Below are 15,337 nucleotides of genomic sequence, written 5' to 3'. Positions count from 1 at the left end.
CTATTCCTCTCTCTGTCTCTGTTAAAAGAAAAAAAAGAAAAAAGAGAGTCCAGATCCTTATAGAATTTTGTTCACAGAACATAAGGGGCTCTTATTTCCCCATGATTTCCAAATGAAGGACAGCCAACAAATAATAAGCAAGGTTAAGAGTATCTGTTATATTTGTCCCTTGCTGGAACTGTGAGTGCAGTGATGTATTTATTTTTCTTTCACACATTACTCTAACTCAGCAGTTCTCAACCTGTGAGTCGTGACCGCAGCGGGGATCGAACGACCAAAACACAGGGTCGCCTAAAGCTGTTGGAAAATGTATTGTATAATAAATATGTATTTTCCGACGGCTTTAGGCGACCCCTGTGTTTTGGTCATTCGACCCCTGTCGCGGTCGCGACCCACAGGTTGAGAACCGCTGCTCTAACTGATCTTGCTTATTGCTAGAGGTCAAAGCTAATCTAATTCAGTGCAGTATTTGTTTCTAAGCAAGCGTGATCTTGGAAATGTGTTATAGTATTTAATTTCACGCTCATGTCTTACTTTTAATATCCTAGGAAAGTTGAAATATTTGACTTCAAGAACTGAATGTTAGGAATTTACTATTTATCACTTTTAAAGTATAGTTCATGAACATTCAAAAGTATATTTTTCCTACTTAGTGAATAGTAAAGAAGAGAGTAGGTTGTTTTCACTAATCCAAAAAAATTACATCTTGTCTAAAATGGTCAACTGATAAATAATATTAAAGTGTTTTATCATAAACTTTTTTTTGCTTGTTAAAGTATATATCTATTCTCAAAAGCCTCTAACCTTCCTACTTTTAATTAGTGCATTCTGAATTGGAGTACTATTTTTGCTACACTTTGTAACATGAACATTAAAATTTTTATTTTAAAATGCATTAATTTTATTTTTAAATGAACTAATGATAACTAAATTTTTTTGTTTCTGATTTTAATTTGTGTTTACATAGATTCAAGTGTCTCACCGAATATATCTCCCCCCACCTGCTTACTCCCCCTCGGCCCCCCCATGCTCCCTCCCCCCATGCCCTCCCCCCTTCCCTCCAGGATTTGCTGTCCTGTTCTCTATAATGCTGTTATGTATATATAATTTCATTAATCTCTTTAATGATAACTAAATTTAAAAGACATGTCTTTGTTAAAGAGTCACATGAAACGCATTTTTTTCCATTTTCTTTGTTCTTTGGATGATCGAAACATTTTCTTTATAATGTTCACTCTGAGTTAGAAAAACTGATTATACAATATTTTTGTTTTAAAGCTGTTGCGTGTTTTATAATCATTTTGTTCTGTCCTCTGCCTCGATTTGCTATAGAATGTCTTTCAATCTTCCTTGGCCAGACAGAACATGTACCGAGCGGTAAGCCAATGAGTAGAGCAGCTTTGTGGACCACCCTTTTCCTTTCGCATGCTTCGTGCCGTCTCTGCGCCTCACTCTCCGTGCCTCACGCTCTGCGCCTCACGCTGTCTTGGCTAAAATTTTATGTAGCTGTTTCAAATGCTAAACTTTTTCCATTCTGCTTTTAGGAGTGCATGTGATGCTGATCTCTTAATGTTTTTTTTTTGTTGTTGTTGTTGTTGCTTTGATCATTAAAAAAATTATTTTCTTGCATGCTTCTTTGTTTCTCCTGTTCTCAGGTTAAAGTCGAGTACATTCAAACTCAAGAACTCATAAACCTGAAGCTTTTATTTTGAGACAGAGGAAGGTGAAACAAAGAAAATACATACATAGTCTCAGAGTTGGCAGGGTATTAGCTATGGAGATCATTTACTTCTGTGTACTGCCCTAACAGTAGAGAAAGTTATAGTACCTGAAAAAACACAATTCATGGTTCAAAATTTTGGTTAATTTATGTACATTATATCATTTTATAATATTTTTAGATTTTTCTTAATAAGATGTATGTATATGTTTATTTAGGTTGGCGAGTAAATACATAAATTGGTTCCGAAGAACCACAGTTCTCGAGTTTTACCTTTGGTTTTCATTGAAAGAAATTAAGTCTTAATGGACATGTTAGTGTGTAATCCACCTCTTCTCGGCCACAGTGAGATGGGATGCTTGTCATTAGTTCCCATAAGTTTGAAAGTATCTTCAGTTAGGATGAACAAAAGAGCCTGACTTATTTAATACTTCTGTATTATATTTTAAATTATTACATGTTTCTACATATGCATTCTAGATAGCACTACAGTGGTTGGTTGGTTTGTTTGTTTGTTCTAGTGAAAGGAGGGGAGGCAGAGACAGACTCCCACATGCGCTCCCACCAGGATCCACCCGGCACGCCCACTAGGGGGCGATGCTCTGCCCATCTGGGGCCCTTGCTCTGTTGTAACTGGAGCCATTTTTTAGTGGCTGAGGCAGAGGCCATGGAGCCATCCTCAGTGCCCAGGACCAGTTCACTCTAATAGAGCCAGAGAAAGAGAAGGAGAGAGAGAGTGTTAGAGAAGCAAGATGGGGAGGGGTGGAGAAGCAGACGGGCGCTTCTGTGTGCCCTGACTAGGAATGGAACCCAGCACTTCCACACGCCGGCCTACATGCTACCACCGAGTCAACCAGCCAGGGCCAGCTCTACAGTTTTTACACTCTAACCATTTTTCTGCAGTTTAAATTAGAGTATTAATTATAGCAATACCTTTGAACATTTAAAAGAAAATCTTTGAATATAAGTTAACCTTTGAACTAATGGGCTTGACTTTTTCTCAAGTCATTTCAGTATTTCTAGTGACTAGAAGTAGCATTTCTAAAAACAATGGTTTCTCTCAATTTACTGATAAGGTTTTTTGTTGTGACTATTCTTATACAAATCAATTACAGGGCTTCTTTTTAATTTTATCTAAGGCTGTTTTAAAAGAAATTGCATCGTTTTTTAAAATATTTACTGATTTTAGAGAGAGAAGAAGGGAGAGAAAGAGATAGAAACATCGATCTGTTCCTGTATGTGCCCCGACCAGGGATTGAACCCACAACCTTTACATACCGGGATGGTGCTTCAACCAACCAAACTATCCAGCCAGGGCAGAAATTGCATTTTGTAAAATTATAATGTTTGTGAATCATCTTTCTATTTTCTCTTATACAACCATTGAATTAGTTTAATTTTAATTCCCAAATTTTCTCCCAAGTTCTTAATTTTTAAAAAGTCCATTCATTGAATTTCATTACTTTTTAGTCCTTTAAGAACCATTTTAGTAATCTTTAGCAATCTTGTTTATAAAAACATTGTATTATATAAATCTAGATCGATAATGAATTTTTTTTTCCAATTTCTTTATACTTGGTTTCTGGTTCAAGCATTTACTACAAACATTATCTTTATTTCTGTGATATAGCAAGCAGTTTATGCTTTAATATCAGGAGAGAAGCAATAATTTAAATCACTTAATTTATCATCTAGATGGCACTAAAATATTTTTAAATAAAGCTATATTTATTATTGTCTTTGCCTTTTATAAGAAAACTGAATCTGAGTTTCATAGGTTTTTAATTTTTTCTGAGCATAGTTTGATAATTTACAGGATAATTTTATATTAGATATATTTCAATATAAAATCAAATTTTATGATTTTAACTTAAAATGTAAGCAATGTATTGAATAACTTTTTCCCAAAGAGTGTCTGGTTATACACTCAACTCATTGATTTTCTGTTAAGGAATATTGTTTTGGAAGAAGTAAAGATTAAAGCTTCTTTCAACAAAATTAGGTTGTGATAAGAATTTTATTGAAATGTATTAGGAAATTATTTAAAATACATATTTGATCTCCACCTTTGGGGAAAATTGAATTCCAAGATGAAGTATAAAGACATGTAACTTGATTTTCCCCCCACTTTAGACTCTCTTGATGCATGCCAAGGAAAAAAAACCCCATGGTTTTTCTTCATACCTTATTCTACAAATAATACAATGCTTATTCCCCAGAAACACGTAGTATTTTGTTGAAATACTTTAATTTTACTTCTTGGTTCATTTGTGATTACCTGCAAAGTAATGAGATAAAATTTTTAGATTGGAAAGAGAGGTCATACTTCTGTAGAACGGTCAACTTTTGTTGTTTATGCTTCTTTCACTTGATCAAGAAGAAAGGCAGATTCATTTTCAGAAGTTACTTACATTTGTATAATTAGAATCTTAGTTTCTATTAAAACAAAAGTAACAATAATAAGAAATGGGAGGAAAAACTTGAAGATACTTGAAGCATATGAAAACCTTAAGTACTCCTAAAATGTGAATGTTTGGCTCCATAATCTGTGTTTTCTGACAGACTTGTATGTAGCACTTGCTCTGTGCTAGGCATTGTCCTAAAAGCTTTACAGAGTATTAACTGATTTAATTCTTAATAACCACAAAGGGTAGATATTATCATTTTATTGATGATAAAACAGAAGCACAGGGACATTTAGTAACTTTTCTAACTCTACACAGAGCTAAGCATTGGTTTTAATGTGAATATTAAAATTGTTTCAAATTTAATTTTTACAGATTCGAAAGCATTCAGCCACCAGTTCTTACACCATTTTGCTAACATATTTCCTTATATTGTTTCAATTTTCTTAACATAGCTATCGTAAAACTGGGTTGTACGTGGGAGGACATTTGTTTGCATACAAAAGTACTTGGTATAAATCTGATCATTTCCTAAGTGATGATTTCCCCCTCAAATTCTTTGACTCTAGGCACGTGAGCAGCAGCGACAGAGTGGGCAAGCCTTACCGTGGTGTGAAGCCTGTGTTCAGCATTGGGGACGAAGAAGAGTACGACACAGGTGGAGTAACGCGCTGTTCCCAGACCCTCCCTCAGGCCCAGGAGTGCGTACAGAGAGTGTTCTGGGCCTGGCACACAGCTGCTTTCAAAAAAGGACAGTGAGATTCTATGTAGGAGATTGAAGACTGTTTTCTATGAAGAATTTGGTTTTAGCCTGACCAGGCGGTGGCACAGTGGATAGAGTGTCACACTGGGATGCCGAGGACCCAGGTTCTAGACCCCGAGGTCGCCAGCTTGAGCGCGAGCTCATCTGGTTTGAGCAAAAGCTCACCAGCTTGGACCCAAGGTCGCTGGCTCGAGCAAGGGGTTACTCGGTCTGCTGAAGGCCCGCGGTCAAGGCACGTATGAGAAAGCAATCAATGAACAACTAAGGTATCGCAACGAAAAACTAATGATTGATGCGTCTCATCTCTCCGTTCCTGTCTGTCTGTCCCTGTCTATCCCTCTCGCTGACTCTCTTTCTCTGGGAAAAAAAAAAAAGAATTTGGTTTTAAACATCTTAAATTTGCCTATTAGAAATTCAAGCCAAAAGCTTGAGTAGCCAGTTGATTATAAGAGCTTTTAGCAGAGGAGACAAGTCTAAGCTAGTGATGATCTGGGAATCGTCAGTGTACATACAGAATTTAAATCCATGGGCTGGGATTGAATTCGCTTTGACCCACCACTAGGAGGGGGAGAGTTCTGGGACTCAAGTTCAGGGAGTGCCAAAGCTGAGACTGACATCTCAAGCCTTTTGAAACTAGAGGCAATATCTTAAAGGGCCACAAGGTGGAGATACTGAGTCCGGGAAATTTGTCATCCTCAGTGTGGTTGGTTTTCTTTATATTTTTAAAAATAATTTATTATTTTGATTCATAATCCCATTGTCCAGACTATCCTGGTTAAATAATCATAATTAAAATTAATATGTTTATTGAGTTAGAAAATATAAAACGTATATAAATGTACAAAATATGAAAAATATACTCAAATTGCTCACCTTGCTTTTTCCACCTGGTACTATATACATGCTGCATATTTTCCATCGCACTCCATCTGCTTCCTCAATTATTTTTCTATCATATAAGCATACCATAATTTAATCAGTCTTTCCCCATTGGCATTGGTAGTTTTTCAGTTGTTTTCGGTTTCAGATGGCAACAGATATTTTCAGACATATATGTAAATGAACTTTTGCAAGTACATCAAAAGGGTAAATCCTTAGCAGTAAGATTGCTAGGTTATAGGGAATTACATTTGACATTTTAATCCATATTACATAATCACCTTCGAGAAAACTTGCATTGAGGTATATGTAATCTTCTATCTGCTATTTCTAATTGTTTCTTTTGCTCCTTTTTTCTCACTCTCTCGGTTGACATCTTCCTGTTATGTATCTCTCCCTGAATAGCTCAACTTTCATTAACAAAGGGGAGAGGCAGGTGGATGAATAAATTATGGTATGTTTACATAAATCATACACATAAATTTATACTGTGGAAAAAGCTCGGGAATGAAAGTGAGAAACTGGTCTTCGCCCTTTGCACACAGGAGGAGCGACCTCCTGCTCCCCCACTCCTCCCCTCCCACTCCTGCAGCCATCGCTCAATTGGTTGGGACGCATCTGCCTCTGTGGGGCTGAGGATGGCTCCGTGGAGCCTCCCCTCAGGTGCTAAAAACAGCTCAGTTGCGAGCATGGCCTCAGGTAGGGTTGCTGGGTAGATCCCGGTCCTGGCACATGTGGAAGTCTATCTCTCTATTGACCCTCCTCTTTCTCGGAAAAGGGGGAAAAAAGAAAAAAAAATGAGAAAACTAGAGCTAAGTATCAGCATGGATAAATTTTATAATGTTGGTAGTGGTAGCTGTTACAGAAGAATACAATTGAATAGGCTACTATTTACCTTATTTTTCGCTCCATAAGACGCACCTGACCATAAACGCACCTAGGGTTTTAAGGAGGAAAGTAAAAAACAATATTCGGAACCAAATGGTGTTTTAAAATATTTAATAAAATACCATATTGTTCGTTCCATAAGACGCATGGGCATTTTCCCCTACACTTTTGGAGGGGAGGGAAATGTGTGTCTTATGGAGCAAAAAATACGGTATATAAATTTTACTTAAATACAAAACACTATTATTTAGGGATATTCATATCTAGTGAATGTAAAGACTTTTAAGTATAGATGAATATAGTTAAAGTATAGAACTGATAACACCAAATTCAGAGAGTCACTATTTCTTAGTTGGGAAGGGAGAGAAGTGGGACTGGGGAGAGAGACAGGAGGGCTTCACTCTGTTACTCAAGCCAGCAGTGCATAGATAGATAGATGAGATTTAAGAGAAGAGCATTTACGACTATTAATCCTAGGAACTAATTTCCCTTTCTTAAATGAGAACAAAATAATTAAAATGTTTTCTATTTCTCTATGAAAAAAGGTAGGTTTTTACTTATATATCCTAGGATGGATTTCGGGGGTTTTTTTTCCCCTTAAAACCAGAAACTAGCCTGACCAGGCGCTGGCGCAGTGGATGGAGCGTCGGACTGGGATGCGGAAGGACCCAGGTTTGAGACCCCGAGGTTGCCAGCTTGAGCGCAGGCTCATCTGGTTTGAGCAAAAGCTCACCGGCTTGAGCGCAAGGTCGCTGGCTGGAGCAGGGGGTTACTTGGTCTGCTAAAGGCCCGCGGTCAAGGCACATACGAGAAAGCAATCAATGAACAACTAAGGTGTTGCAACACACAACAAAAAACTAATGATTGATGCTTTTCATCTGTCTGTCCCTGTCTATCCCTCTCTCTGACTCTCTATCTGTCTCTGTAAAAAAAAAAAAAAAAAAGGGAAAGAAAACCAGAAACTAGAAAAAGACCTCTGCCACATTTGCCCTAGAGATAGGTGCTTATTGTTGGATAATTCAGCCATCTCTGTACAGACTAGTCTTGGTTAATAGTTATATTATCTAAATCAAAAAGTTTAAAGTTTTCAGATAGTTTAATCTTTTAAAAGTGTATTCTCAGTATTTTCACCTAACTCTTTCTTACAATATATAGTGATTTTTTTGATATTTCTTTATTAGTGTTTGTGGCATAGAAAATACAGCAGTAGAATTAGAATTGATTGGATTTTTTTCAGCCCATATGTAAGTACTACTGAAATTGTTTTTTAGGTGGTTAAGAAATGTGTCATTTTTAAAGTTGGTAATGCACACTTTTAACACTTTAAATTCTTTATAGATGAAATAGACAGTTCTTCCATGTCCGATGATGATAGAAAAGAGGTTGTAAACATTCAGACTTGGATAAACAAGCCAGACATCAAGCATCATTTTCCTTGTAAAGAAGTGAAAGAAAGTGGACACATGTTTCCCAGGTACTTTTTTAAATGTCTTCAAAGTAAAATTGAATGTAGGGAAGTTAATATGAAACTGAACTACAGAAGAAATTGTATCTATCCAAGTACAATAAGATATAATTTCCCTCTGTCAATATTTTATTATATGCCTTGATTTTTAGAAATATTTATGTAATTTTTTATTTCAAAAAATTTAAACAGGCCCTGGCCGGTTGGCTCAGTGGTAGAGCGTCGGCCTGGCGTGCAGAAGTCCCGAGTTCGATTCCCGGCCAGGGCACATAGGAGAAGCGCCCATCTGCTTCTCCACCCCTCCCCCTCTCCTTCCTCTCTGTCTCTCTCTTCCCCTCTCACAGCGAGGCTCCATTGGAGCAAAGATGGCCCGGGCGCTGGGGATGGCTCCTTGACCTCTGCCCCAGGCGCTCGAGTGGCTCTGGTCGCAACAGAGCGACGCCCCGGAGGGGCAGAGCATCGCCTCCTGGTGGGTGTGCTGGGTGGATCCCGGTCAGGCACATGCGGGAGTCTGTCTGACTGTCTCTCCCCGTTTCCAGCTTCAGAAAAATACAAAATAAAATAAAAAAAATAAACAAGGCCCTGGCTGGTTGGCTCAGTGGATAGAGCATGGGCTTGGTGTGCAGATGTCTCAGGTTCAATCCCCGGTCAGGGCACATAAGAGAAGTGGCTATCTGCTTCTTTCTCCCTCCATCTCCCCCTTCTCTTTCTCTTCCTCTCTCACAGCCAGGGGCTTGGTTGGTCCAAGCTGCAGCCTCAGGCTCTGAGGATAGTTAGGTTGATTCGAGCATCAGCCCCAGGGGGTGGTGGTGGTGGTTGCCAGGTGGATCCTGGTCGGGCGCATGCAGGAGTCTGTCTCTCTAGCTCCCCTCTTCTTAAAAAAAAAACCAATTTTTTTAAGCAAAAAAATTTTGAAAAACAGTACATTGAACAGCTTTATAAGCCTCTCTTAGATTCACCAACTTTTAACTTCTTTCACACTATCTCTTTATTTATGTGTATATATACATACACAGATAAGTATGAACTTCCCTTTTGTCAAGCCATTCAGAAGCACCTTATAGATATGACACTTTATCCCTAAAAATTCAGCAAAACTCTCCCCAGAAAAATCTCACAATTCCAGCAGCATTATCACATCTGTAAAGATCTTATAAATGAATATGATTCAACGTTTAGACTATACTCAAATTTTTTAGAGTGCCCCCAAAGTATCTTTTACAGTGTTTGTGTTTCTTGATCCAGGATCCAGTCAGGGTTCACACAGTATGTTGGCCGGTTACGGCTATTGCGTCTCACCCAGAGTACAGAGGACTGCACCCCACACCCCTGCTTCCCTCTTTGTTTCCTAATGAATGAATCCTTTGAGTCTGGGTCTGTTCTGCCAAATATCCCACATTCTGGACATGTTTGATATTTGTCTTATTGTATTACCTAAAAGTGTGTTTACCCCTATAATATAAGTTAGCTGAGACACAAGGTGTGTGTGTGTGTGGCAGGGGGCGGGGGTTAATAATTCTGTGCCCATTTTGTCTTCAGGATCCAGTTATAGAATATTATTAAATATGTAAGCAACCAACTCTTGCTCAGTGGTCTTTGTTATTAGATACATGCTATGCTTTGCTGAATGAGAATACTTTATAAACATAGACAATACTGTTAAAGTCTGAAAGGTAGTATATTTCATATATCATATAGAATAGATTCTAAAAATCTGTTATTTTAAATCAATTATTTTAATTGTGTTGTACTTTTTGTAAAATGTTATACCTTTGCTCTTAAACAGTTACAGGATTATCTGTTAAAACATTAATTTTGCATACAACTAAGGGAAAATTAAAAGCTTTTATTAGGTAGCTTACTTGTTTATAATGAACCTTTTGTATTTTTAACTCAAATTTCATTTGGAGTTGAACATTTTTTATAATTGGGGCTGTTGGAGTAACAGCAATTTTAAATGACATTTTAAAAATGTTCTTTTTGTTTTTTAATGCCTTCTTTTCCCTCTCAAGTCATCTGTTGGTTACTGCAACACATATGTACTGTTTAAGGGAGATTATTTCACGGAAAGGACTGGCTTATATACAGTCTCGACAAGCACTGAATTCCGTGGTTAAGATTACATCCAAAAAGAAACATCCTGAGCTAATTACCTTCAAGTATGGAAATAGCAGTGCTTCAGGAATAGAAATCTTGGCAATTGAAAGGTAAGATTTTCTTGGGATGATATTATCTGAATTATTGAATTAGTTCATTACTAAATATGTTTTGTTTCTGTTTTGGGGAATAAGTGGTGGACTAGGATACTTGAACAACTTTTATTAATAGTTTTTGCTATCTCTTTCTTCTAAATCCTTAGTCATCTCTGGTTTAGCCATAGCACATAAATGCCATACTGATTAAATAAACTTTTTGACAGATGGGTCTGTAAGAAGACTCTACACCAGTGCTGTACTAAATCCTAGTTTGCAATCAAATAAGAAGCTTGTCTCAGAATGTAAGGCAATGTTTTTAATTTCTTTTATGAAATTCTTTTTTGGAAAAGTGAACTAAGCAGTGTGCTGAATGGTGTAGTTAATTTATTATCTGGTATTAGCTCCTCTTTGTCTCGTTGTGGAGCAGTGACAAACAGTTCATGGACTGGCCCAAGGGCCATCTACCACACTGATCTCAAAACTGAACCATATTTAATCTTACAAATAATGTGAAGAGGAGTTGAATGACTTCTAGATCTTCACACCTACCTTGTGATAGAATGAAATATAGCCCTTCTGACTCCTAATCTGAAGTTCATTCCGTCTTGCTCTATGCTATATAAACAATCACCTTGCTTTTACATTTCAGTTTTCTTTCTTTCTAAATGTGCTTTGAGCATATGTTGGGGGAGTACACAGGAGGGCCTTTCTGCTGGCTTTGTAGGTCATGGAAAACTTCCCACTGGAAGTGACATACAAGCTGGATCCTGAAGGGAAAGCACTGTATTAATCTATTTATTTTTTCTCCCCGTAGGTATTTGATTCCAAATGCAGGAGATGCTACCAGAGCCATAAAACAACAGATCATGAAAGTTTTAGATGCTTTGGAAAGTTAATATAAAAGAAAATTATTTCAAAAAAATTAAGGCAACCAAAAGAAAAAACATGGACATGTCTGAATACTAACTGGAGACCTTTTCTTTGCTCCTGGGAGTGCTTGAATAGCAGGTCTGAAAAGTGTAAATTATTATAATCAACCTCTGGACAGTTAAAATTTCTTTAAAATGTTTTTTTGCATTTTTGGTTTTGTAAAATGATTAATTATAAAAGTCAGTTATTAAATGACTTTGAAGTAACTGAACTTGTGCCCTTATGAACTAAGGGAGCAGTATGCAGTTCTGTTTTGAAGAGCTGTTTTAAGGGAATATGCATTACTTTCGGGTTTAAAAACGATACACATATATTTGCAACGTCTTCATGGAAAATTCGAGCTAGAACTAGTTGAAGAGACCACTTTAATTGCTACATTTTGTTTTACCCGTTGAGCAATATCAGAAACTAAAAAATAGAAAGATTCCAGCCAACTCAGAAATTGAGTCCAGCCAGTGAAATGTTGAAATATCAGTTTCCAAACATCTTTGTACCATTAGCTAATAATGTTACACACAGTGCTTCAGATTCTAAACTGTATCCGAATGGTTTTTATGGAGCAGTTAAAAGCAATATATAGTAAGTAGGTAGGCATGTTAAGATTACTGCTAACATTTTGAGTACAGTATGGTATCTGTACAAATGTCATTGGTCTTGATTACAAATGGAAATTTTGATTTAGGATATTTCAAGGCAGGTATTGAGCACACACATAATCTCAATGAGATTATGCTCTGTGACCACAAATACTCACTTAAATGAAAGCCAAATAATCAGAAAGCTGTATAAACCATAATTTTTATCGTCACTTTCTGAAATCTCTCTTCTTTGGATTTTGTCTTGTCTTACTAAAATTCCAGTGGTTTGAAACTATTTTTATTCTCTTAATATTACAAAGCTGTAAAGTGATCTGCTTTACTTTACGGCTTCCTCAGTTTAATTTATTGAGGTCCGTGTTAGGCTCATTAGGTAAGAGAAATCCAAGAATATATTTGAGGACATGGAGTAACTTGTAAAGTCCACTTGGGAAGTAGCAAACCCTTACAGTCTGCCACGTCTTCAAATATAATGGATTCTCTCTTAAGGGGTTGATAGGAGAAATACTTAGATTGTATTCTGTTTGCAGACAGCTATTTTACTTTACTTAATGGAAATCAAGTGGATAAAAGGCAGCATAGGTGGAGATATTTTATTCTAATATTTAAATAAAAAGTTTACTTGAGTGGTTGAAGACATTTGCATGAAATTGCACCTGGTGCAATATTGATATTTATAATTCTCCCCACAACTGTTATATTGCATTTTTCTTTTTCTTGGCTCCCCTTTAGAAATGTCCTGAAGTCTAATTTTTTGCTCATTACAGCAGTGGGAATTTTTACATAATATTAATGTAAAGAGGTTTGTGTTACTGTTTATAAATTACAGTTGTAAATAAACCACTACAGTTTGCTCAAAACTTTGTTCTTAATGACAATCGTCTCTCTTTTTCTTTCCTGCCCCTATTTGTAACTCTCTGGAAGCCGAAAAATTAGAAAATTGATGCCTGTCCTTTTAGTGGTATTTAAATGGTCAGATTTCGGATTTGAAAATATTAGATTCCTATTTATGGTCATCTAGAGAGGGCTGAGGAAGAGGTAATTTAATACGAATGACATTAAATTCCACGTGTAATAAATTGATCTTGATTTCTCTGACTTTAGGTTGTTATCTGTAGTAACTCTACAGTTACATTTCACTTACTGTGTTAGGCACTTATGTAGCTCTCTCCCTTCACTGGCTCACTAACCACAGAACTAGAATTCACTCTGGGATGTCCACCTCCACCTCTCATGGACTGTTAGGATTGAACAGGCTGCAGTATTATCAGGTAGGCATTATTTTCTGTATTTTCAAATTGAGAAAACCAAGGTTCACAGAAATTGAGTGAATGAAAAGGGATAGTATCCCCTCTTCTTAACCCACTTCCTAGGAATTACTGTTGCTTATTAAAGTACAAAATGAGCCTGACTGGGCGGTAGCACAGTGGATAGAGTGTCGGACTGGGACATGAAGGACCCAGGTTCGAAACCCTGAGGTTGCCAGCTTGAGCGCGGGCTCACCAGCTTGAGCGCGCGTTTGCTGGCTTGAGTGTGGGATCATTGACATGACCCCACGGTCGCTGGCTTGAAGCCCAAGGTCACTAGCTTGAGCAAGGGGTCACTCGGTCTGCTGTAGCCCCCCAGTCAAGGCACATATGAGAAAGCAGTCAATGAACAACTAAGGTGCCACAACAAAGAATTGATTCTTCTCATCTCTTTCCCTTCCTATCTGTCCCTTGCTGTCCCTTTCTCTGACTCTCCCTCTGTCAAAAAATAAAGTATAAAATCAATCCTATATATAGATTTGATGCCACTTGTGCATCATTAATAAAACACGTTTTTTAGTAGGGATGATAAATTATATTGATATACTTAACCATTTTCCCATGGATGTTTCACACAGGATCTTGAACTCCTTAGCATGATATTCTAACATACTAACCAGCTAGAGATTGGCCAGTGTTGTTTGTTAGTTGACTGTTTGACTTGGGGGAAACCTAACACCGTAGGTTGGGTGTGTGATGAAAGTAGCATCTCATCTTCACCATTAACATCTCTTTTTTGTGAGGGTGTGGTTTTTGTTTATTTTTCAACTATAGTTTATATTCAGTATTTGGTATTAATTTCAGATGTATAGCATAGTGGTTAGACAATCATTGAGCTTTCCTTAAAAAGCAAAATTTGCTTGACCTGTGGTGGCGCAGTGGATAAAGCGTTGACCTGGAAATGCTGAGGTTGCCGGTTCGAAACCCTGGGCTTGCCTGGTCAAGGCACATAGGGGAGTTGATGCTTCCAGCTCCTCCCCCCCTTCTCTCTCTCTGTCTCTCTCTCTCATCTCTAAAATGAATAAATAAAATAAAAAAAAATAAAAATAAAGCAAAATTTATATCTATACATCTATATATGTATGTATGTATGTATGTATGTATATATGACACAGACACAGGCAGCAGGTGGAGAGCCACGTAAAACGGGAGGGAGTAGTGGAGGTGGGCAAAGGGGAACATGGGAGCCGAAGGGACTGCTCTGGGCAGCGGGCGCACCTGCGGTGTGCAGATGATGTTTTGTTGAATTGTACACTTGAAACCTGGATGGTTTTGTTAACCAGTGTTGCCTCAATAAATTCAATACAAAAGTTAAACAATAACATCTTTATTGAAATACAATGCACATACCATAACATGCAACTTTTTAGAAGTCTGCGATTCAGTGTGTACAACCATCACCCCTGTATAAAAATTCCAGAATACTTTATAATCCTACAGAGAAGTCCTGTGCTCGCCAGCAGTCACCCCCCGTTCCTGTGTCCCTTCATCCCTTGGCAACCACTAATTTACTTTCTGTTTGTTTGCACTTGCACATTCTGGACATTTTATGATAAAAGGGCCTTATTATAGAAGTTCTTTTGTGTCTGGTTTCTTTTAGCATAATGTATACATTTAAGCTTCATTTGTGTTGTAGCATGTACCACAATTTCATTTTTATGGCTGAATAGTATTCCATCATATAGACCTTCACATTTTATTTATGCATGCATCAGCTGATGGATATTTGGGCTGACCCCACTTTTGGTTATTACGAATACTGTCACTTTGAATATTCATGTAAAAGTTTTTATGCTGACATGTTTTCAGTCTTCTTTTGGGTAGCCTCCTTGGAGCGTAATTACTCTGTTGTATGTTAATTCTACACTTAAATTTATGATTAATTTCCAAACTGTTTTCTGGAGCTTTCCCCTTTCACTATGGGTGAGTGTTCTAATTTCTTTACTTCCTCACCAACACTGTTTCTGTCCATCTTTTTAATTATAGTTATCCTAGGATGTGAAGTGGTACCTGTGGTTTTTGTTTGCATTGCCCTAATTAATATCTTTGGAGAACTGTTGATTCAGATTCCTTGCCCGTATTTAAATTGTGCCGTCTTTTCACTGTTGAGTTGTAAGTGTTCTTGACATATTCTGGATACAACTGTCATCAGATCATGCGATTTGCTTACATTCTCTCCCATTCTGTGG

General features: G+C 37.3%; 1 protein-coding gene across 2 annotated transcripts in view; it reads left to right on the top strand.

Annotated features, from left to right (window-relative positions):
• The window catches only part of TBC1D23 (TBC1 domain family member 23), a 53,818-nt gene extending 41,117 nt beyond the window's left edge, over positions 1-12,701 (top strand). Inside the window, exons 15-19 of one of the 2 annotated variants that reach the window (XM_066241859.1) lie at positions 1,333-1,377; positions 4,695-4,783; positions 7,994-8,129; positions 10,133-10,327; positions 11,130-12,701. In XM_066241859.1, the coding sequence (XP_066097956.1) occupies positions 1,333-1,377; positions 4,695-4,783; positions 7,994-8,129; positions 10,133-10,327; positions 11,130-11,211 (547 nt within the window). In that variant the 3' untranslated portion in view covers positions 11,212-12,701. The remainder of the gene's footprint in view (positions 1-1,332; positions 1,378-4,694; positions 4,784-7,993; positions 8,130-10,132; positions 10,328-11,129) is intronic. The other variant, XM_066241860.1, reaches the window with a different exon arrangement.
• Positions 12,702-15,337: the final 2,636 nt, after the last annotated feature.

Source organism: Saccopteryx bilineata, chromosome 8 (genome assembly GCF_036850765.1).
Source record: "Saccopteryx bilineata isolate mSacBil1 chromosome 8, mSacBil1_pri_phased_curated, whole genome shotgun sequence".
NCBI classification, from domain to species: Eukaryota; Metazoa; Chordata; class Mammalia; order Chiroptera; family Emballonuridae; genus Saccopteryx; species Saccopteryx bilineata.
This window is presented reverse-complemented; position numbering and strand designations above follow the sequence as displayed.